This window comes from Callorhinus ursinus, unplaced genomic scaffold (genome assembly GCF_003265705.2).
Source record: "Callorhinus ursinus isolate GAN/ISIS: 27379988/994484 unplaced genomic scaffold, GSC_fseal_2.0 scaffold11, whole genome shotgun sequence".
NCBI lineage: Eukaryota > Metazoa > Chordata > Mammalia > Carnivora > Otariidae > Callorhinus > Callorhinus ursinus.
Genome location: NW_027397073.1, coordinates 27,885,896 through 27,909,182, shown reverse-complemented (window position 1 = coordinate 27,909,182; position 23,287 = coordinate 27,885,896). Strand labels below are relative to the sequence as shown.

The window sequence follows — 23,287 nt, the reverse complement described above, 5'->3', positions numbered from 1 at the left end:
CTGGGAATCCGAAAAGACACGCACCCTTCCATTGGCCTTGTTTCTAGGTTTTGGCCCATTCTTCTTCACTCCACACACGGGCCATGCACTGTTCTACTTGAATGCAGGTGTTCTTGCTTCAGATAGTCTACACTGAGAGCTGGCTGGTCTCAGTCCTCAGTGCTCACATCTATAAAATAGGGGAAAGCATACTACCTAGGGTAGAGAATCGTGGGGAGGACTAAATGAGATAGTCCTTGTGAAAATCTTAGCAGGGTGCCTGCGCATAGCAAGAGGTTAGCAAATGAGCTCTGTTGTAGCCACTGCTGCGTTTGCTATTATTGTTGCCATCATCTGATTTCCATGCTGGAATGTTCCTCATCCACCCTTCAAGCCACGTAGATGGCTAATTCATGATCATCCTTCAAGACGCGGCAGGGCGCCTTCAACTCTAAGAAGCCTTCCCTCATAGCCACTTGGAGATCTACCCCATGGCCAAGTTGGATGCCACATGCTCTGTCCTCCCGGGCTCCCTATTATAAGCCCATTGATGACTGATCCCTACATTTAATATGGTGTCTGTGCTCATGCCTGTGTCCCACACTGAACCATCCCCTCCCCTATTGTCAGATCTTATTCAACTTTAAAACCCCAGTACCTGGCACCCAGGTGGACGAACAATAGATAATCATTGAATATTAGACAAAATGAACTGAACAACAACTGTTTGCTGCATAAAACCATCTGGTGCATGAAAACACATACTTTAGCATTATATTCATTTGAGTCGAGAGGCAGTGATTTGCCTTTATTTTCCATATCAGTACCAGAAACAGCAAACCATCCTAAGAATGTTCAGCAGAAGCAGCTCCTGAAGGGGACCTCTGGGGCCTCCAGAGTCTTGTGTTCAGTAATGCCGACCAGTTCCTGGCTAATCCACCGGGATATTCTCGGGGGAAGATTATTTTCAAGGTGAAGTGTCAGCCTATATGGCACAGCCTGTTCAGTACGAGAGTATGTGCTTCTTCAGAGGAGAAGGAGCCTGTACCTGCATCTCCCCTCACTCAGCTTTTTTATGGTATTTGGGGGATGAGCCACTCAATGGAAAGCTAGGCTGTAATTTAATTACTTTATATATAAGTGTCTTGCATTGTGACCAGAGTACTGGTTTCCCAAGAGCAGCAATCATATTTCCTGTTTCGGTTTTGTCCCCTTTGATGAGTATCGAGTCTCTCATAAATTCCCAGAACCTTGTGTTCTACGGGACGAAAATAAGAGAAGCAAAAGCCAGGCTATTAAGCAACCTGTAATCATATTTGGGTGTCAAGAACCTTGCACAGTGCTGGGTGCGTAGCAGATACTCAATAAACATGTCTGGACTTGATTTAACTTTTTTTTTTTTTTCTCCAGAGTTGAGATTTTAGGAAAGACAGAAGGTATAATAACAGGTTTGAAAAGTGCTGTGTCTGTGAGGAATTTAACTCAATTTATCTTCTCCGAATGCTTCATACAGATTATGCTCCCAACCACCTCTTGCCACAGTCAGACCCTCTTAAAAATAGAGTAATGATAATAATACATTTTCTCTTCTTCCCGGTGATGGTATCATTCCCACCTCCACTGAAGCCCAGTGGGAGGTTTGGCTGTGAGGCGTCACGCGCAGGGGGAGTCAGGTGCGATTACTGTAATGAGGACTCCACGCAAGGCGAGATGCGGCAAAGAAAACCTCCCCTACGTGAAGCGATTTCTATTAAGATACTCATTTTATATCAAATATTCAAGCTCCTCTGTAAATCGGAAAGAATGAAAAGAAACTTCTTCGAGGGGGAGATTTTATGTGGCCAGGAATGAAAGGACACAAATATTTTATGATCAGTTTTGAGATGAAAGTGGTGTGCCTGCCTCATTCGCTGGCTCTTTCCGTTTCCACAGGTCTAATTAGATTGTTGGTTTAATGGTGGCGAGATAATTTAGTGGCCACTGAAAGCAACTGTGTTCATGAGAAGGGGGAGACCGTGCTTTGGGTTTCCTGTAATTAATGGAGAGTTTTTGAAAAACTTCTTGGTTCCAATGAAGTTGGCATAGTGTGCCCAGCTGCTGAGAAAGGAGGCGAGGTTTTTCCTGCTCATTGCTGTGGAAATGGCCTCAGGCAACATGGAAGAACTGTGTAATGACTGTCATTAAGAATGATCTTTAGTGGCCCAGGCAGGCTGTAGTTGAGTCTACAACAAAGAGACAGAGAGAGAGGGATAGGGAGAAAGGAGGCAGTGAGGGAAAGTAGATTATGAGACCGACGTGACAGAAAGACAAACAGACATTCTACCTCTGGGAGCCACTGAAATAATCCCACTGCATCCTCCCAGGGCATCTCCTTCTCTTGTTGCTTAAACTGGAGTTGACCCGACAAGATTGGGTTAGACCAGCCTCAAAGGACCCCCTGCCAACCCCTTCATGGCGGACGGTGATGAGGAAATTGAGCCCAGAAAGATGAACTGAAGTACAAATCTTACCTGTGGGGAATTAGGAAATCTGGACTCTTTCTGGTCACCACACGGATATATAGTGGAAAATGGATTTGGAATTCAAGGGCCAGGGTTATTGTACAGACTTGCAGGATTTAATCATTCCCGTAGGTAAGTCGCTGAGTCTTCCTGAGACTTCTGAGTCTCAGTTTCCCTATCACTGAAAAGGGAAAAGTAATTTCTGCCTTTTAGGCAGCGGTGAGAAAGAAATAGCAGATGAAAACACCAATCACGTATTCAAAACAATATATCACTGTGTCATGGCCCCTCTCATGTCAAGAATGAAGTCATGCCGTGTCATGATTTAATCATGTTAAGTCATAATTTAGTCATGTTATGACTCAGATCATAACATCCATTAACTATCTTTGGAAGTTTTATCCTCACTCCCTGCTCCAAATACTCCTATCTCAGAGCACAGTCAAACCCCCCACCCCTGCCAGTAAGGGTATTAAATGCTATATCAAGTTCATCTTACTGGAACTTCTTCTATAAGGCTTTGTTACAATTGTCAAATAATTTTTATGTACGTGCCACTCTGATACCTACAGGTATAAGATCAGCCCCTGCCCTGGGGAACTTTCACGCTATTTGGAAAGGCCTGACTCCAAAACATGAGATGACCAAATAATATTAACAAGTGAATAAACTGAAGAATAATTTCAGATGCTAACAGAGATATCATTGAACAATTGACAAGTTATTAATTTCCAACCAAATGGTACTAGGGAGCTTGAGGGACATGGTAAAATGATCCGGGAAGAGAAGAGCTGAAAGAGCTTTCTGGGGATGGATTGAATTAAATAAGCAGGCAAGCCGATGGGGCAGATTTACAGCATCTCTGAGATAGGAGTATATGTGGAGATGATGAGCAATGAGGATGCAAGAGAGGTTTGGCGTCAGATTATGGAGTCCCTGAAATTCTAGAATGAGGCACAGTGACCCTTGGGAGAGGCAATGAAGGCAAAACAGCAACCATGAGTCAGTAGCTATCTGCAGTTGTACTTTGGCCTACAGGGGGTTATACATTCTTAAAAAAAATTAATTTGTCAATATCAGAAGACTTACCTCATAATCAAGAGTTTTGGCTTTTTGAAACTCAGACTACCTGATGACTCTAGGCTCGGATTCCTACCTGGCAACAATTGACTGATACAGAATAACATCCACCCCATTAAATGGGCCATATTCTCTTTTGTTTCTCATTCTTCTCCTTCCCCCCATCTTCCTTCAGAGTCCTGACCAACTTCACTCATTATCCTGGCAGCCTGGCCCCCTAGAAGGAGCCATCAAAGGCATTTGGACTGGACAGAGTAACAGGATCAAAACAATGCACAGGGATACCCCATCTAGCAGAAGTAGCATGAGTAATCGGTAGTAACATCTTATGTTATTCAACTATGGAATTCGGAGGTTTGAAGAGGCCTTTGAGATTGTGAAATTGAGAGGAAATTTGGTACTCTGATGCAGTCAATAGTAGAAAAGTAACAGGGAAACCCAAGCTTTCTTACTCTCTCTAGCTCCCCATCATCTTTGCTTCCTTAAGGAAATATGGTACGAAACTGGCTTTGAAATAGGGCAGCCCTCGCTTGAATCCTGAGTCCATCACTTCTAAGATGTGCGCCCTTGGGGAAAACCATTCAACCTCCGAGGTTCCCATTCTCATCTCTGTACAACAGAGGTAGTAATGTCCTCATGCGGATGTGATCACAATTAAATGAGGAACTGTGAAATACTGCAGCCCGCTGTGGGTGCTCCAAAAATGATTGTTTCTTCCCCTTTCCCTTAGTCTCATATGGCTGCAGGAACACCACCTGGTATAGTCTCACCCTTAGAGTCTATGGTGTGATACAAAGTAGATGTTACCAAAGTAAATGTCGAGTAAATGAATGATCAAAAACCCAGCACACCCTGCCCCTAGCAAAGAATGGAAGTCCTTGTGCTCACCTCCCCACCCCCACCCAGGACTCCTAAAACGTGACATCTGTTGTTTAAATGTCCTTTGTAACTCACTCTGTTAGTTTGTTTTATGAGGTCTGCCTTTGGAAAGGAGCACAAGGAGGGAACTCGGCTGCCTCTCCCTCTCAGAATTTCCACCTGTTGAATCCTCTTCCCCAGCAATTTTTGCATGTGTCCTTGATACATCGTTCAACCAAGGGAGACCAGATAGCCTTCATGCAATGAGGAAACACGCATTTCTGCTCCCAATGAGCAGTTTCAAAAGACAGAGAGAAGGTACTAATGAGGGAATTTCAACTGCTCATTGATCCCAGCGATGTCTGAACACCCTGTGTGGCCTGGACCCACGGCTTGCCCCATAAAAATGACAGAGCTCAGAACAAAAGAGAGTAAGCCTCATATTACCTTTCAGTTCAGCAGGGGATGCCAGGCCAGCCTCATGCAGTGTTCCTGGGTGGCTAGGTATAGTTTCCAACTCCTCCAAGGAATTTTCTTGCCCTCCAATACCTGGAGGTATTTTGAGAGGAATTTCCTTATTTTGAAATCCAGGTTTGTTAGTGCCTAAATAGCCACAGTCCTGGTCTTTGTCTCATGCGTGATGCCAGAGTTAAGTGATTTGGGCTTTACATATGGAAAGTTCATTTTGTTGTGTAATTAATGGGAAGCAGACTTTGGGAAGCTGATGATCCAGGCCCTTATTTATATGAGAGCATATGTCTATGTTTTGTTTATGACTCACTCTCTTACTCCACGCATTGTAACTTGGGTTTGTTTACACTGACTTTTCCTAGAATCCAAGCCACATGGTATATGAGCCAATAATTTATGGTCTCTAAAAGGGAAAGATGATGAATGAGCTTTTTCCTCTTAAATTGTCAAATCTTAAACTGAGGAAGAAGTATTTGCTGCCTTGAGTCTGTCCAAGCTTGTATTTGGGGGGGCGGGGGGGGGGGGGGAAAGGGAAAAATTAAAAAAAAAAAAAAAACTACTGGCATAGTGCTCGGAACTTGAATATACGTATAGATATTTGCCAAGAAAACATATGACCACTCCCCCACAATATACCATGTAATTCTGATCCAAATGTGCAGCAGTGAAAAGACCATTCATCCTCTCTGTTCCTGTCTCTCTATCTCTCTCTCTGTCCCTCTCTGTCTCTCACTCCCATTTTTTTTTGATGTTAGATAAGTATTATATAATATGTACATGTCTCCCTTTTCCAGAGGCCCCATAATTTTAACCAATCTGTGGGCTTAAATGTTCAAGCTGCTTTTCTTAAAGGCACTTAGTAAATTCCAAACTTATTTTTGGCGTTGAATTTCCACTTCACCTATAGAGTGGTTTGGATATCAGGCTATATTTCACAGTACTTCCATGTTTTTGGTCATAGCTTAGATACTCCAAACAGTTAATGGTGCTCTGAGGAGAGTAGGGAACAGCTGAAATATGTGAAGATCTAATTTAATTTATAGTGATTTGGATCCCCTTCAATAAATCCTTTCATATTTCACACACAGCCTTTACAAAATAGACAGTAAGTGTTGGTTTAGGTCAAGTCATGTAGATTGATTTCAATTCAAGTAAGTCAGCTGAGCTGTGTGCTGGTCACATGGGGGAGGGAGGCACGGAACTGAGTGTCCAGCCTGGCATGGAGTAGGCTCAGTCAATGCTTCTTCCAAGAATGAATAAGAATGGATAAGGCATGGTCCTTGCTCCTTAAGAAAACACAGTTTGAAAGGAGAGAGAAATGCAAATTAATCCCACAGTCTTAACACAGGACAGACTATATGAAATGCTGCCAGAGAGATACAAGCAATGTAGAGGGGACCAGAAAGATTAATATTGAAATGAGAGTCCTCATTAAACTGAATTCCAGCAGAAATTGGAGAACACTAGACGCATACCGAGTATTGTTTTCTTTTGTTGTTGTTGTTGTTCCTTTCCTTGTCTTTCCTTTTCTCACTAGGGCAGGAGAACTGCCTCTGGATAAAAGAAAAATGTAAGACTCCCCCCCCCCCCCATCCAACATCAGATGCAATATCCTCTCTGACAGAAATAATAGAGTTGGGCACACACCTGTAGGCAATGCAAAGTCCTTGTTTCTGTGGCACATCCATCATCTGCTAACCAGACAGACACAAAAATATGTAAAAGTCTCAAGCAATGGGTAGACAATGCTTGTTGTTTTTATGAAGAATACTTGTTGTGTACATTGCCGTCTTTTTTCTTGAAAAACCTCAATAAAGAGAAAAATAATAGCATGTATTTTGAGTCACTTGAATCATGCTCGGAAGGAGTTAAAGGGGCAGTTGTTAACTCTGAGGGTATTCAAACCCTCTGGAAATTCTACAAATCTGGGCAGTCTTTGAGAAAACAAAATTAAGATTCAAAACTTTCGTAACAGACTAGAACACTGGACTAAAACCAATAAAATTAAACTTTGCAGATTTAAATAGGAAGTTTGTATTTAAGCTCAAGAACCAATTCCACATAGCAATAGCCAGGTTTGGTAGCAGTTTATATGAAAGCATCTAAGGGAGTTAATTGAGCTTCTATTTAATATGAGCCAACAGTGTAATGTTGCGGGGGAGGGGGGGACTTCGAGGGCTTTATTTATTTATTTTTTATGTAGCTCTCATTAACAGAAGTATAGTGCCTTGATCACAGAAATTAATCAACCCGATCTTTCTGTATATTCATACTCGGAAAATCAGTTCAATTCCAGGCACCAAAATTTAAGATGAGATTTGGCAGACGCTAAAATCTCCAGAGGAACATGATCAAAATGGAATATAGTCTAGAATTCATTTCATATGAAACGCAGATGAAGAAAGTGAGGGTTTTTACCTGGAACAGAGAAGGCTTGGAGGTGTTTGACTGTTTTTGTTTGTTTGTTTTGTTTCTTTGTTTTTTTTGTTTAACAGAATTGTATTTATTTAGTAAGGGTCCTGCCAAGAAGTCAAGATACTTGTCTGGAAGCACAGAACTGAGGGGTGGAAAGTCTAGACTAGAACCTTATTCTCATAATGTCCCAGGCAATATGTTTTCTATCAGGTCATAAATAACCAGCCTGAGTATTTAAGTAAACAAATGCAATTATTAAAACCAGGAAGAAAATAAAGCATGGATTACTTATCATTTGATGTAATTCTTCAAGCGCCAGCATGGTCAACAGGATTTATTTTAGCTGAACCTAAATATTAAAAATGTGAACATTTCCCGAAGATCATGTTTGGTGCATTCTTCTTTGTTCTTCTCTGTTTTTCTTTTCTTTCTTTCTTTTTTTTTTTTTTCAAAATTTAAAAGAGAGAAAAATCTCTCCCAATCAAGTACGAACACACAGCTACAATAATTGGTGTATTATATAAGGGATGGTATTTATGGTTAAGGATACAGTTATGCCACGTTTGAGAGGAAAGAAAAAAAAGAAATATAAAGAGCCCTTTGAGAGGGTGCGACCACCCCCGCCGTGTGACCACCTGGCGTGCTGTGAGACTCAGCAGATGTAGCGTCAAACTTTTTGGCGTTAACTGCATTTCTCTCCAGCCTCTCAACTTGTCTAGTCAGTCTGCTGGGGCTTGAGCCACAGGCAACAGACAAAAGCCAAAGTTAATTGAAAGGAACAGAGGAGGCCTCCATGGCCCTCATATGCCTGTTTCGGAGTGCCACTACTCACAGTCCTCTCCGCGCCAACAGCCCAGGAAGCCACGGTGGCCCTAATAAGCATCACCCCCAGAAAGACTCCCAGCTCTGAAAGACTCCTCTGTGGACCCCTCCGGGGCAATGCCTACTAATGAATATGCCCAGTGCGCCTTAGAGACAGTGGTGTCTGCTGCTGGTGCCCTGATCTCTGAGCTCTCTCCCTCCCCCCAACCCTCTCAGCCCCCCCCTCCCCCCCCCCCGCCCGGGAGCCCCAGTTACCTTCCCTGGAGGCTCTCAGAGCAACCTAGCTCTGTGTTCTTGCTCAGAGCCCGTTCTCTCTGGAGACAAGTTACCACCGCCTTTATCTGTCCAAAGCCACAGGTGGTTTCCCCCAAACTCAGCTCCTGAGATGACTGGCATTATTCCCCTGTGGTCAGAGAAGTCAAGGATTCTGAAAACCTGGGCAGCAGGACCTCAGGACTGCCTAACCGAAGAAAGGTCTGCCTCCAGCCCCATTGTAGAGGCTCTCCATGGAGAGGACACTCTTCCAACTGCCTCGGAATTACATGTGATTCAATTACAGCGGCTCTAGGGAATATAAAGATTAATGATATCCAGGCTTTGGTCTCCAGGAGCTTATGATGTGAAATAATCCAGCAAGAAATCTTAAGCAGGCATGTACTGTGAGAAAGGCCCTGCACTCTTTGTTAGGAGGGGATGAAGAGCACACGGTGTCTGTCTTCAAGGAGCGTGAAGCCTTCATATGCCGTGCACTCCTAGAAAGGGAAGATCTTCAAGAATGAAATACGCAGTGAACAAACGCTTCAGGAGTTTAGAAAGAGAAAGGACAACCTCAAAGCAGCCCCAGTTTTTGATCGTGTGGTGATATCAGTAACAATTTTGAACAGTTACCCCATGTAAATACACATTCAGAACGTTTGCACTCATCTTTTAAAATACAAACTTTAAAAGGTTGAGATACATCTGAAATCATATTGTTAAAATGATTTTAAAGTTCATTTCATTTTGTGTTATTAATGAAACAAAACTATTTTCACTGTCATCAAAATTGTACACTCATTTTAATATTTCTAATAATGTTTCAGGAGGGTCGATTGAATGAGTTTGAATACTTCTTTTTGAAAACCTTGGGTTTTGTTTTTTTTTAACACTTGTGATAAAGCAATGTGAAGCTCTGATTCCAAATTCTGTTTGTTTCAATATTTGTTAGTAGATGTTGTAGGTTAAAAGGCTATTTCACATAAACATATGTCCAAAAAGAGAAAGTGCATCATTTTGCTTAAATCGGAGTACTATTTTTTTCAATCCCACCCATCAATTAAGCAAAGGTTGTTGTTGAAATTTGGCTAACCAACTTCCTTAACAATCAGATGGTCTTGCATATCAAAAGGCATTGCATTTTTTAATGAGTTCAAATCTCTGAAACTCTTCATTTGAAAGTTAACTCTGTTTATGAGATTTCTTAATTTGCAGATTTAAGGGATTTTATAGGTTACAATATATCATTTCGGCAACAAAATTGCCAAACAGTGGAAACATTTTCAGTTTTCAAAAATGCTGTCTCAAGTATTGAGTTTCTTCCTAAAAGCAGTTAAATTCTTGCCCATTTTACCCTAACGAGACATTAAGTTTTTGTTTGTGTTTTTTACTGACAGCCCATTGACAGCACAGAAGAGGTGAGAACATTTAGAACCCTTGTCTTTTTATACAAGAAATTGCCAAAATTTATCTCTGAAAATGGTAATTCTTATACAGTTTGCTAAGGGAAACCGGTAAAACTCCGCATGGCATATAACTTATTTCATGGATATTCCTGATCTTATTTCAAAGTATTTCTTTTTTCTTTTCGAAGACCTTGATTTTCTAAAATGAACCAGGAGGGCTGACCTATTGTAGCATTTTGAATGTAGGACACAACAACACCCCAGAAGTAATGAACTGACAGGATGCCTGTCAACCCTTTAAATGAATGTGGCCTCTCGTTCTTCTCCTGGGTCCCCTCTGCCCAACTGTGACAGGTGACACATCATCCAATGTACAGTTCTCATAAGGCCGTCACAGTTGCTCCAAATATTAAGCATTAGGATGCTTAACTTAGTTCTTATTTTTAGATAAAATGTAAGTAATATAAATAGACACTATTCATATGTTTTTCTTGTGGTTGGGTGGAGAGTCTCCTGCAGGGAGAATGCACACGGCACTAAGGAAGGGGCTCAGGGAAGAGGTAGTCAGAGCTGGAGAGGCACAGAGAGCATGAGCAGGGTGGGCAGGATGGCGCAGGCAAGTGGGACGCAAGTTCCCGAATCCCTCATGCTGGTAACGCCTCCCAGAAAATCTAGGGGAGGCACCCTGGTGGCTCTTGCCTCTTCAGAGCTCCCCATGTGAAATGCACATCCCACACTTCATTTCTCCATCAGCCAAAAGGCCCACTTTGCCGCCACCCATCGCTTGTCCCAGGGAGAATGTGAAATAAGAGCACAACCAAACCAGGGTCCCCCGAGCCATTGAGGCCCAGACAGGAAGTTCCTTCTCAATAAACCCCTAAGTTTATTAGAAAGCTGTCCTGGGAGAATCAAGCAGGGACTGTGCTTCAAACAAGCTAGTCAGGTTTCCAGAGAAACCCCAAACTCTATTAAGATGCCTTTAAAAACAGAATGAAAGCACCTTTCTATCGTGACAAATCTCCCACATCTGCTAACCCTTAATTCTAAATTACAGCTTTGAAATTGGAAAGCAGTACTATAGCATTTATGCTGATGACCAACAGCAACTCAGATGTGCCCTGCCTTGCAGAGGCCTCAGCAGCAACTTGCCATCTTTTTTAAAAAGAGCCTTTAAGGCCAGGATTGTATAAGGTTAATTTAAATTCTAAGGAAAAAGGAAGAACGTGTGCATGCCAAGGCAAGTTGCTTCATACTCCCATTAAAAAATAAAAGGCAGCATTAGGAAAACAAGAGATCGTTACTGAGTTAAGTATGAAGTTCCCCCAAAAGGCACGATTTCATGGGAGAACATTAAACAAGTGAATTCCCTTGAGCTTGTATTTGCTGACCACGTAGTGTATACCAGATCGTGTACTACTGTGGGAATGAGCTTGTCCTGGGGACCCTGGGAGTGCAAAGAAAAGACGAGGCTTTGGCCTTGGAAGGATCTTAACGTGAACCACCATACAGTGCAGTTCCCACCACAGCTCTCTGCCATGACTGAGGGAGATGGTGTTCCAGCCCTTTCCACCCTGGAAGGCAACTCCAGGCAGCTCAACAGTCCCCATTATTAACTCCTCCTCCCCAGAGGGATATTTAAACAGCAAGAAACATCCTAATGAATCTAGAGATGAATTTACTTCCCTTTCTGATGCACCCAAAACTTTCTTGTTTAAATTAGGGTGTGTCTTGCCCATGGACATAGTAGTCTCCAAACCACTAGCACCTATTTGGGGGCAACTTCCTGTGTAATGAAGTCCTGTTAGCCTTTATCTTGCTCATAGTCCCTGTCCTCCATCTGCAAAGTCAGAGCGCAAAACGCAGGGCTAAGTCCGGTCTTTGATTATCACAAAAGATGTGACAAAATCAACAAATGCTGATGAGCCAATCCTCTGATAATGGGAGCAGAAAGATAGAAAAGCTAGATCTGGGCCCAAAACCAAGTCAACCATTTGCATGACAATTTTAAAGACAGAGAAAAGTCTAGAAGATGATTTGCTTTGCAGAGTTATGAAGACATGAATTTTCATTTTGCCTTGGCCACTCATAATTATTTTTTTTAAACTAACAAAGAACAGGCAAGATATGGATCCATTATAAGAAGGAGAGCAAATATGGAATCAATCTTTGCTGCAAGAGCTCAGAAATTACTGTCTAATAATGAAACAATTTGAAGAGAGAAAAATCTGAAAACATTTAGAGGGACAATGAAGTCATAAGCAATAAGGAGAAAGATTTGTGAATATCAAACCCTGCCAAGTCCAAAGGCCCCCCACCCCAACACCACTAGGATTTCAAAATCATTAGAGAGAATAAATGTTGTAGAAAGCCACCTCACATTTGGGAAGGCAATTGATAATGAGAATAGGAAAGAATGACAGCAATCTTTAAATCTAGAAGGGAATTTTGAGAGCATCTAGTCTAACTGTCCAGTGTAATAGATGAAGAAGGGGCTAAGAGGGTCGTCCTTGTTCGGATTGGTTTCCAGCTGCCCCCCCAGAGTCCTGCTTGCTGCCCTGCACCCTGCTGTGGTTCACGTGTAGTGGGAACAAACCTGAACTGAAGTATTTGGATTATACATACAAGGACAAAATAATATTCGCGATGTCCAGGAGCTGTGAACCACCTCCTCCAAAGTTTATAATGTCAAAAAGAAAGAGGGATATTAAGTCTTCACACCTGATGGCATCAATGGAGACTGGGCCCTGATATGTTTAGTCAGCTGATCACAGCATAAAACCCAGAGCACTCATTCCTTCTCCTGTCCCATTAAGGCAAGAGGGGAGCTACCAGCAGGAATTTTCTAGGGAGATGATGCGTGCGCTTTCACCGAGGACATTTCTTATCCTTCAAAAATTATTTAGGTGAAATAGAACCCCAGCACTCTACAGTCCTAAGATTCTAAGAAAGACATTTTATTGACACTTACCGTGTATAGGTTTTTAACCGTATATTATGGAATTACTGAGTATATACCAAAGGCAGACTAGCATAATAAACCTCTGTGTACCCATCACTCAGGCTCAACAATATCAATTCAGAGTCAATCTTATTTTGTCACTACTTCTACTTACCTCCTCCCTTCCTTGTTAATTCCGAAGCCGATCCCAGATGATACCACGTGACTTCATCTATAACTATTTTAGCAAATATTTCTAAAAGATGGGTACTTTAAAAAATGATCATAATGCAATTACCAAACACCTAAGAAAATAAACAGTAGTTAAATAATATCATGAAATGCCCAGACAGTATTCAGATTTCCATGAATTCATGAAATATGATCTCCTTTTGACAGTTTGTTTAAACTGGCGGCAAAATATGGTCCTTTTGCTCTCAAGTCTCTTTTAATGTACAGTTACACCCCTTCCCCTGCCTTTTTCTACTAAAGCATTGTAGTTACTTTAAACCTCCACACCTGGATGTTGAAAATGGAATAAAAATTCAAGGGATCTGTGTGTTTTTAAAATGTTATAAATACTATATGTACAAGTACTTTTATTCACTTTTGTTATCCAACATTTTTTTAGATTTAACCACATTGATACAGTATGTGTAGCTTTTTTTCTTTTGACAGATGTATAATATTCTGTTGTTTGAATGTATCACAACTGATTGATTACCCCCTTTAACATTTAGATTGTTTTCAGTCTTCTGAGCTTCAAGGAACATCCTTACAGGTCCTTGGCCTCCTGCTACAAATGAGTAAAGGAGGCAGGTGGACACAATCTCTGGGGCATTGAGCACTCCCATCTTCATTGCTAGTGCTCACTGCCCAGCTGTTCTCCAATACGGTGATAGGAGTTTCCACTCCCACCAACCATGTGCAAGGTCCCCACTTCCTTACAGCATCACCAGCATTGGGTGGTTTCAGACTGGTCATTTTTCCTAATATGGGTTCATGCATATGCAGTAAAAGTGTAAGTACAAGCGTGAGAAGGGGAGGGGAGGCGAGGAGACCGGAGTGGAGGGGAGGGAGAGGGAGGACAGGGAAGGGAAGGGAAGAGAAGGGAGAAAGGAGCGCTGACTTAGCTGAATCTATAATATTTTCTTTCCTTAAAAAAATAATGTATATATTGTGAAAGTTAACATTTGTTCAGTGTGAATGGTGGGTGCAAAGGAGTTGCTAATGATATTTTTAGTACTGTTTGGTACGTTTACACTACTCAGAATCAACTTATTTCATAATCACTTTCCAATGGAAGGGCTCAATAAAATATTATGCAGCATGTAACAAATGACTGAATATGGTATTATCTCCTGGGTTCCTTTTTTTGTTCTTTTTTGGCACTTCACGCTAAAAAGAAAACCCGGCAAGAGACAAGCTTGTATTTATCCCCAGTGACCTGCAGCTCATAGAGTTTTCCAGTCAAGGTTCGCTCGGTCAAATATTGCCAGCTACTTGCCTAAAAATGTTTTACTTTTTACCTGTATGCTATATTATATATTACATAACATTTTCTCCCCCCAAAGATGATATAAGCTAATGAAAAGGCAAAATGCAAATGCAATCTGTATTTGGAAGAATGCCCCAGGTTTTGTGGAGTACCTCTGACTCCTTCTCATTTACACACCAACTGTGTGGACAAGGTAAATTGCCCGGCTGGGACATGGAGGCTTGCTAGCTTTTCCTGTCACTCTATTTGCAGTGGTTGCTTTAAATTCCAAACTAGATCTCTTTTAGAGAAGACTGTGATTCTAAGGCAGCAATGATTAGTGTGATTCATCAGTCCAAAAACAATTTTGAAATGCCATCCATGGGCAAGGCACCATGCCATGCTCTGTGAGGGACATAAAGATGGACAAAAATTGGTCCCCGCGTCTGAGAACTTACAATCGAGCAACCTTTTTCTTTCACAACACTAACTACAAACATTTTATTTTTGTACTCAGAAGCTCACTCTGGCTTTGTTCTATTTTGATCTTTATAACATTTTAAAGATTGTTCAGTAGTTATTCATTGCTCAGTAAGTCTTACAATGACCTTGGGCCAAAAGCAGTAACATTTTGACCTGTCCTGTGGAACTGAGAGCTTCCCACTCCATAAAGCCAGTGGCGTAAATAACTTCAAATAATCCCCTCCTGGAGTTCTGTGTCAGGCACGGCATGAGAGAGAAAGGGGGTAAAGCAGGGAAAGGAATAAAGTGGGAGTGCCACAGAATAAGCGAGAGCGGTATCCATGTTTTCAGCATTTTTGTTCCTCATTTCCCTTAAGAGATGTATTCCGCCTCTCTATTGGCTGGAAAAAAACATGGAATAACACAGCGAACCATAACACATTTCCTCTCGGTCTCGTAATGTTTAGTAGGGTCAGCATCTTCTCCATGGGTGTCTCTGGGGTTGAGCATTTAGGGTGTATCACGGCAGCAAGCAACTAAGTGAGGACACACTTCTTGAGTTCATAAAAATGGAGGGGCCGGTGTGAAGGTGGGGCAGCAGCATATGTGTGAGTGCCCGTGTGTGTGTGTGCGCGTGCATGCACACGCATACCCATGGATGTATATGTGTGCCTGCTCATGAACAGCACAGGGAGAAAAAACTGACCTAAAGGAGGAAAGGTCTGCTACATCTTGAAGCCATTCACACTTCACAGTGTCTGAACTTGCAAATGAAGGGGTTCTAAAGGCTGGTTAGTGGTGGTAGCAGTAAGGACTTCTGGAGACTAGAAGTCTGACTCCTCAATACAGGTGCATCTGGCCCACAGGACATGAAAAGGGCTCTTTGCAAACAACAAACAGCCGAGTAGTGGGAGCGTGAATGACTCAAAAACGCCTGGCTGATTTCCCTCAAGGTTTCCAGAGGATGAATTGGTTAAGGAGTTGGTCAGTTGGACACTATCAGGCAGCTTGACAAATGCAGAACGTTGGGGGCAAAAATTAGAGAAATGGTGTCATCCCAAATAGAGTGTCCCAGAAAATAAATCCCCCCTTCTGTGGAGGAGGGTTAGAAGTAAATAGGTTCACCTACATACATACTCCCCATGAGGTTAAGGTGTGTCTTTTTTGAGGTTGATAGTAGGTAGGAATGATCCAGATTGCTTGTTTATAAAGGATTGTTGGCCATTTTTTTCATTCACCATCTTCTACAAAAAGAGAAAGCATAACCTAATCCTAAATTCAATCAGATCAAATGTCAAAGGGCTGAATAAAAAATAAAAAGTTATAATAGGGAAGGGTCATGGGAACACTGATTCTGACCTTGACCCCCAGGGTAGAGCTTCCTACAAGGTAGGAGCTTTGGTTTCTAAGTCTTAAAAATGGGAACAAGAGTATTTCACAGAATTGTTGTGAAGATTGAAATGGTATAAATAGGAATGCCGTGTCCACAGAAGATATTTAACCGGTGTTTATTTTTATTATTTTCCATTTTCATAAAGAGAAAGGAAGAATAGATACTGGGTCACATCCTCAGCATTGCTTCTCCAGAATCTTCACAGCCAAATACAGTGCCAGTTGTCACTGCCAAGGCTGGGTTTGGGGCAGCTTGCCTCCAGTGCTCAGTCTTCTCTCTTCCTCTCCCGCAGCCAACTCCTCCCTGAAAAAGCGCTTCAAGCGGCGGGAGATCGAGGCCATCCAGTGCGAGGTGCGCAAGATGTGTAACTACACCAAGATCCTGTCCACCAAGAAGAACCTGGACCACGTGAACAAGATCCTGAAGGCCAAGCGGCTGCAGAGACAATCAAAGACAGGCAACAACTTCGTCAAGAAGAGGAGAGGGCGTCCCCGAAAGCAGCCCACCCAGTTCGACGAGGACTCCAGAGACCAAATGCCGGTGCTGGAAAAATGCATCGACCTTCCCAGCAAGAGGGGGCAGAAGCCGAGCCTGAGCCCGCTCGTCTTGGAGCCAGCGGCCACCCAAGACACCATCATGGCCACCATCGAGGCGGTCATCCACATGGCCCGGGAGGCGCCGCCCCTGCCCCCGCCGCCGCCGCCGCCCCTCCCGCCCCCGCCCCCGCCGCCGCCGCCGCCGCCCCCACCCCTGCCCAAGACCCCCCGAGGAGGAGGGAAGAGGAAACACAAACCCCAGCCTCCCGCCCAGCCCCCGCAGCAGCCGCCCCCGCAGCAGCCCCTGCCCCAGGAAGAGGAGGTGAAGGCCAAAAGGCAGAGGAAGTCCCGAGGGAGTGAGAGCGATGGCCTTCCCTAGGGTGGGTCTGGGCGTCTGGACCTGGGGCCGGGGGAACTGACATATTGGGGAGTGCAGGGAGCCGGGCTGGGGCGGAATCCCACGCTGCAGGGACACCGATGCCCCTCTCTCCTGAAGCTGGGCAGGCACAATCGAGCCAGATGACGGGGTGGATCCATCAGTAGCTCTTGGGAAAGCAAAGCAGGGGGACGCCTTCAAAAGAAGCTTGTCTGTGCTTTACAGCAGTTCCAAACCACGCGGCACTTCAGTATGGCTCGATCCTTTGCAGGTGAGCAGAAGACCAAGGAGGAGGAGAAAGAGCCGGTAGTGCTCTCTGACAGCCCCCTGACCTCCTGCATCCAAGGTGCGTCTCTGATTCCATTGCATTTGCTGGCCAGGAAAATTGAAAGGGAAGCACCCTCAATTAGGAAACATTCCAAGGGGAGAAAAGCTGCAGATTTCTCGACTGGCTTTGTTGTAACCCATTTCCATTTAATTGGTTTTTTACTTTTATTTTGGTTTTTCCAAGCTTGGCTAGGCTTTGGGGCACCAACATCATCTTCAGGTGACCTGAATCTTTCCGTTAACCATACAGTTTCTCAGATGGATTCGTCATCAGAAGGTGGAATTCTAGTGACAGGCAACCTTAGACAGGCATTCACATTCTTCCGTATGCCTCCTCTATACCACACACTGATATTTAGCGTAGTCAGTTCCTAGTTTTCCTTTTGCCCATTGTACTTCCATATACCTTTTCATTAACTTACTTGCTGCCTTCTTTTCCTTGGTACACACCTAAATAATGTAAACTTTATGTGTGTTGTAATGTTCACCCTTGGCATGCTGTCCCAAGGAACTTGGCTTTGAATCCCAATCATTGTGAGACAGATACTCAGTATTGATAGAGCCTTTTTAATAAGTGATTTAGAGCAGCCGAGGATATGTTGGCCGGGGTGTCAACCAGGTTATTTTTATACTTAAAACATATCAGCAGAGAATAGGCAGAATAAAATGGTTTTAATAAACCCACAGCAAATGGAATAACTGACAAATCACCAAAAACTGAAACCCCAGACCCACCAGAAAGACAAATGTCTAGCAATGCCTTGGTATGTGAATTTTCATACAAGTAACTATCATAATAGGTCGTTGAAAAAAGGAAACAAAAAGACAGTAGAATAAGTCCATTATCTCTTGATAATTATTTCTTAAAAGCAAAATGGGAGTAAGTGTTCTTATTTGAAAAAAAAAGAAAAGAAAATGCTCAAAGGGTATCACCACTCCAATTGTATGAAGCCACCTTGGACAAAGTATCCAAATTGTGGTTGCCTTAATAAACTAAAACATTTTTGTACATAATGTAATTATAAATCTATCAGTCTGCATGGATGCAAACTGTGTGTGACAAATCGTCTTTTAAATGGTCAGTTTCAACTGTACATTTCTCATCCAAGTTGTACTCTAGCCATCGGTTTAGCGTGGACAGATATTCCATCTCTATCACCCATTTCCACAGCTCAAGTAAAACATGTTAAGAAGACTCAGAATGAATATGAAGTTACTCCATTGCCGTAGATGTTTTCTAAAAGTCAGATGTGGAAATTTCAAATAAGTATTTTCAATTTCCTCCCTTCCTCCTCCCCTAACCTTCCCCAAGACATCAAACACCTGGCATGGTAGATTATAAAAAGAGAGACACTGAGAGACAGAATTCAGTTTTCTAATGGGAATTAGAATATCTGGTTTACCTCCAAATTAAGTTTCTTTACAGGAAGTTGGGGCTGGCTGGAAATTGTATTATCACTTCAGAACACAACACTGTTTCCTTAGAGAGAGATGGATTTTTGTTGGGAACACAGGAGAATAAGGGATGGGGTATCTATGAAAGTAAATTTAAAAATCCCAAGTTAATATGCTTGAGAACATCACTGCTTTGTCATAGCACCAACAATTGGTTGAAATTACTCACACTATTCTGCACTGTCACCTTGGACTTAACATCATTTGCTCCCCACTACGTCAGTCACATTTAATCCTAGCAATATGTAAGTTTAAAGGGATGCATTCTCCTGTAGTTGAAAGCTTGTATCATAGATACTCCATTTGTGACCTAGGTGGACCTTTGGCATTTCACACAAGTTGAACAGCAAAATCAAACCAGCCACTTTCAATTTGTCATTCCCAAGCCATGTCTGAGTGGTTCTAAAGTCACCGGAGAGGAAGATTTAAATTAGCCCCACTCACCCCACCATTGCTATGAAAGAGCAACCATTTTCATTCCAATTAAACCATAAAGGGGGTTCTCTCCTGTCAGACTTTGAAAAATCAGTTCCTTCATTCTTTCTTTTGCCCTTCTTACTTCTGCTATTGTAGTACCATTTCCCCAACCAAGACTGTGAGTAGACTAAATCTTCCTGCAGACAGGAATGAGCTGCCACTCTCTAAGCTTCTTAAAGAAAGACCCAACCCCTAATTGACATTAACATCTCTAGTTGGAGAGAAATTTCAGATAACTTAAGGATGCATTAGAATTTCCAGACCGAGGTAAAGTATTCCTGGAGGGATACAGCAGGCTTGTAACTTATTCGTAAATTCAGTTCTACAGTTGTCATGTGAGTTAAATGCAAATCCTCCACGCTTATGACCCTAAGAATAGATGAGAAGACTGCAGAGGACCCAGGGTGAGACATGCTGAAGAGCCCGTGGAAGGTAGGAAGCAAGTCCTAGCACCTGCAAGCTTCCTCTCTCCCCTGCCCAGCCTCCCCTTCAATGTCATGTGACATTTTCCTTTTCCTTATACCTTCCATTAACTTAACTCATCTCATTGGTACAACCATTTCCTGGTTCTCTAAGTAACCCCTTCCCGTTAGCCTCTCCTCTCCTGTCCAGGCTCAACATTGGGCCAGTCTAGTTTCACCTCTCATTCGCTGCAGACCCAGGATGAGAACCCCAGCCATCCTGACCCAGACCGGGGAGTCTCTAGCCAGTCAACACTGCCTTCTGGGGCTGCATTTTTATTTAGAGAAGATGTCATTTGGGATGCACGGGACTCCATAAACACCGCCACAAATTATTTCATTAGAAATCTCTTGGCGGTGGTGGGTTTTTGTTTTGTTTTGTTTTCTGGAATACTTTCCTTCCACAAGCAGGTGTGAACCCACTTATAGGGAGTCTGATTAGGGGTGAGCAAAGGATGAAACTGAGATGTAAAAGCCTCCTTGTAGGTGATGATGGGTCTCTGATCCACCTTCCTAAGTGGTTGAGGAGCCACTTGCTTTTCAACCCCTCATCTCAAATGAAAGATACAAAAGTCGAACTTCCTCTAATAACATGGCTCTGGCTACAACCCAAGGAAGATAGGTCAAAAGAAAGGAGAGCATGTCATGGGCTGGTTTGTGACTTGGCAGGACCGGAACCCAACAGCCACTGACAGCCCAGAGTAGGTGACTAAGGGCTGACAGAGGATTAGCATGTTAACTTGGCTGCTGTCTGGAGTGGGAGGCCACGTTCCGTGGCGGCCGGAATTTGTGTTCTGCACATTGCTGGCTCTATAAATACGATAAGCAAGTGGTGACAGAATTATAATATAAGGTGATGTACTACATGCAGATCATAAAGGATTGGGTTTTAGTACTTTAGTAGAAAAATCCCACTCCTACAGCTTATTACCCAACAATATTCAGATAATGAGTTTTTGGAGAATATTTTTTTCCCTACCACTAGGAAGATTTACCTGGGAACTGTCTAAAGTCTATACATATATTTCCAAAGCCTTTAAATGCCAACTGTAGCATGGAGAGAGACGGGGTGGCAGAAGCCGAAATGCCTCAAAAGCCATTTAAGTGTTACACTGCAGGATTTTCAGTCCTTCTCATCATGTAAAAGTAGATAAATATAGACATTATTCTCAACACTACCCTATAGTATCACAATGGTCCAAATGCCAGAGCTTACAGATAATGTCATCACAGTGCCTAGAAACTCGAACTGTAATATACCGTAGCATTTTCTTGGTGTTTTTTAAAGTTTCTTTCCATAATACAAGGCTCCCTCTGCTTCTTGTTTCTTGGAGAGTTTGCCCCACTGGTGAGTCTTCCCTCCCGTGGGACTCGGTCATTTGGGGAACAGTCTTAGAAGCACATATCAACCAAGGAAGAAACTTCCTGGATATCGATTGCCCACTTCCCCAGGTATAATAAACACTACGGTGGGGGTGGGGGGAAGGATTGAGAAGAGCTGCCACCGGTCAACACAGAAGGGCAGTTCCAATCTAGGTTGGTGTCTTTCTTTTCTTCCTTTTTTAAAAAATCTATTTCTTAAATAATAATAAATGCACATGATGTGTTAAATATGTATATATATATTTCAAAAGAAAAAACGGGGCACAAGATTGTCTTATAAGTCGTGCTGGCTAATTTTTAGTTTGTATTCATAAGTGGTTTTTAAAAGCCTTTTTTAAAGTGTAATTTGCATGTTCTACTTTGATTGTATGTAAACATATTTTAGAACAAAAAATGTATTTGTATTTTATTGAATATAGAGGCAAGAAAATTGTACATTGTTTGAAATGTTCTTTTTGTAACAGTTTTTATTCATAAAGCATTTTTGTACATTTAAAATGAACACGGACTTGCTGTTATTTGAGGCGTAGATACATCTGGCATGCTTTACTGTCATGCTCCTCCATGGTCTTAGATGTTGGGTTTTAAACATTTTTTCTAAAAGAAAGCTCAGTCTTTTTCGCTACCAGATCAGGTTAGCACAGTATAGAGCACTTAACTATTAAAAAAAAAAAAAGTTAATCCTATTCATATGTTATTCATTGTGTGAAATTAAAGACATTCAATTCAGTCTAACATGAGTTGTGAATTCTTTTGTTTTATTTTACATCTGGTTCACATCACTAAGGAGTTTAAGAGTATTTGGGGGGTCTTTGCTCACACAAACTGGATATAGAATCATTGAGAAAATTCTAACCAAACTTCTGCCTCTTGTACGAATCTGGGAAGTACATTTGGGGCAAGATTTGAGTCTGATTTACTGGGTTACTGTTCAGAATATATTACACCTGGACGTAAAGCCAATGGCTGATTCAAAGAACCAGTCAGACCTCTGCTGAAAGCAATCAAAGTTTGTTGTATAATGTTGGAGACCTATCCTGTCCTAAATTTTTGGAACATTATGGATGGGGATTAAGCTTTCTTACCAAATATCCCGTGATGTCAGATATCTGAAGGATAGATCCCTGGCTGGATTTAAAGTTCAGAGTCATAGGAAAGGCTAGTTAATCAACCACAGACAGTTATAGATCATCTAGCCAAAGTCTACCAGTCTGAACAAGACCCTTGAGGACAAGGGCCAGGAGTAAGAAGTCCTTGTTCTGAAGGAACTTACAAGGCCTGAGTGTGAAAAACCAACTCGCAGTTCTAAGTGAAATGTAGCATGTGGTAAGAGTGATGGGGTCTCAGAAGAAGCGGGGAGCCCCCAGGGTGGTACTTTCTTCTCTTCCCACTCCGTTCCAATTTTGCGTTTAAAGTTGTTTTTTTAAAGCCCTATTGAAGTAGTACTTGTACATTCTACTGGGAGAGTATGTAAACATACATACGTTTATGTATTTTTCATTTTCCTTCTTTATCTAACCTGATGTGCCACTTTCAAAAGCCAACAAGGTACATAGGAAATGTCGTGAGCAGGTTTCATCCCCTACTATCAATCGGACCTGCTGTGACATTTATTAGGACTCTGGGTATTTGTAGCACCCACAGTGGAATAACGGAAGTCTGGTGGAATGGATGGAAGTCGTCAGAGTTAGGCTATCAGGGCAGCCTCAGGATGGTCAGGCACTGGTGCTTTAGGTAGCCTCCTGGGACTCAGAGAATTTAGTCAGCAACTTCTAACTAGAATTGCCCTCCTTTCCCTCTCTGCCAACTATCTTGCACTGAACCAGGAAAACGTAAAGCCTTATATAGTCCTCTTTCCAACTCGGGTTCATTAGACCAGTGGTATTTCTGAAATCAGCAATGACTTCCCAGACTGCCCCTAATCTCTTCCCACCAGCAGGAACAAAGCTGTTGCCTTGGAATGGATTGGCCCATCTTTGGGGGGTTTTAATCAGTCCACAGAGTGGCAATGTGCTGACAAAGATTCTCGGGAAAGTCGATGTGTTCACACATGGGGCTGGTATGAATCTCAGTCTACCAATAGGTGGGTAGAAGGAATAGATATCGTTAAATTTCTCTGCAACTCAACATTATTAATTTTTAAGCCCCCATTCCACCAGCATAGCAGAATCTTAGTTCCAGACCTAGGGGTCCTCTTTCTAACCCAGAGGGGAAA

At 42.4% G+C, this 23,287-nt stretch overlaps 1 protein-coding gene across 5 annotated transcripts in view; it reads left to right on the top strand.

The window, feature by feature from the left end:
* SETBP1 (SET binding protein 1) overlaps window positions 1-21,807 on the top strand; it is a 362,001-nt gene extending 340,194 nt beyond the window's left edge. For 4 of the 5 annotated variants that reach the window (XM_073898264.1, XM_073898266.1, XM_073898262.1 and 1 more), the window contains one exon: window positions 16,350-21,807. In XM_073898264.1, the coding sequence (XP_073754365.1) occupies window positions 16,350-16,972 (623 nt within the window). In that variant the 3' untranslated portion in view covers window positions 16,973-21,807. The remainder of the gene's footprint in view (window positions 1-16,349) is intronic. The other variant, XM_073898265.1, reaches the window with a different exon arrangement.
* Window positions 21,808-23,287: the final 1,480 nt, after the last annotated feature.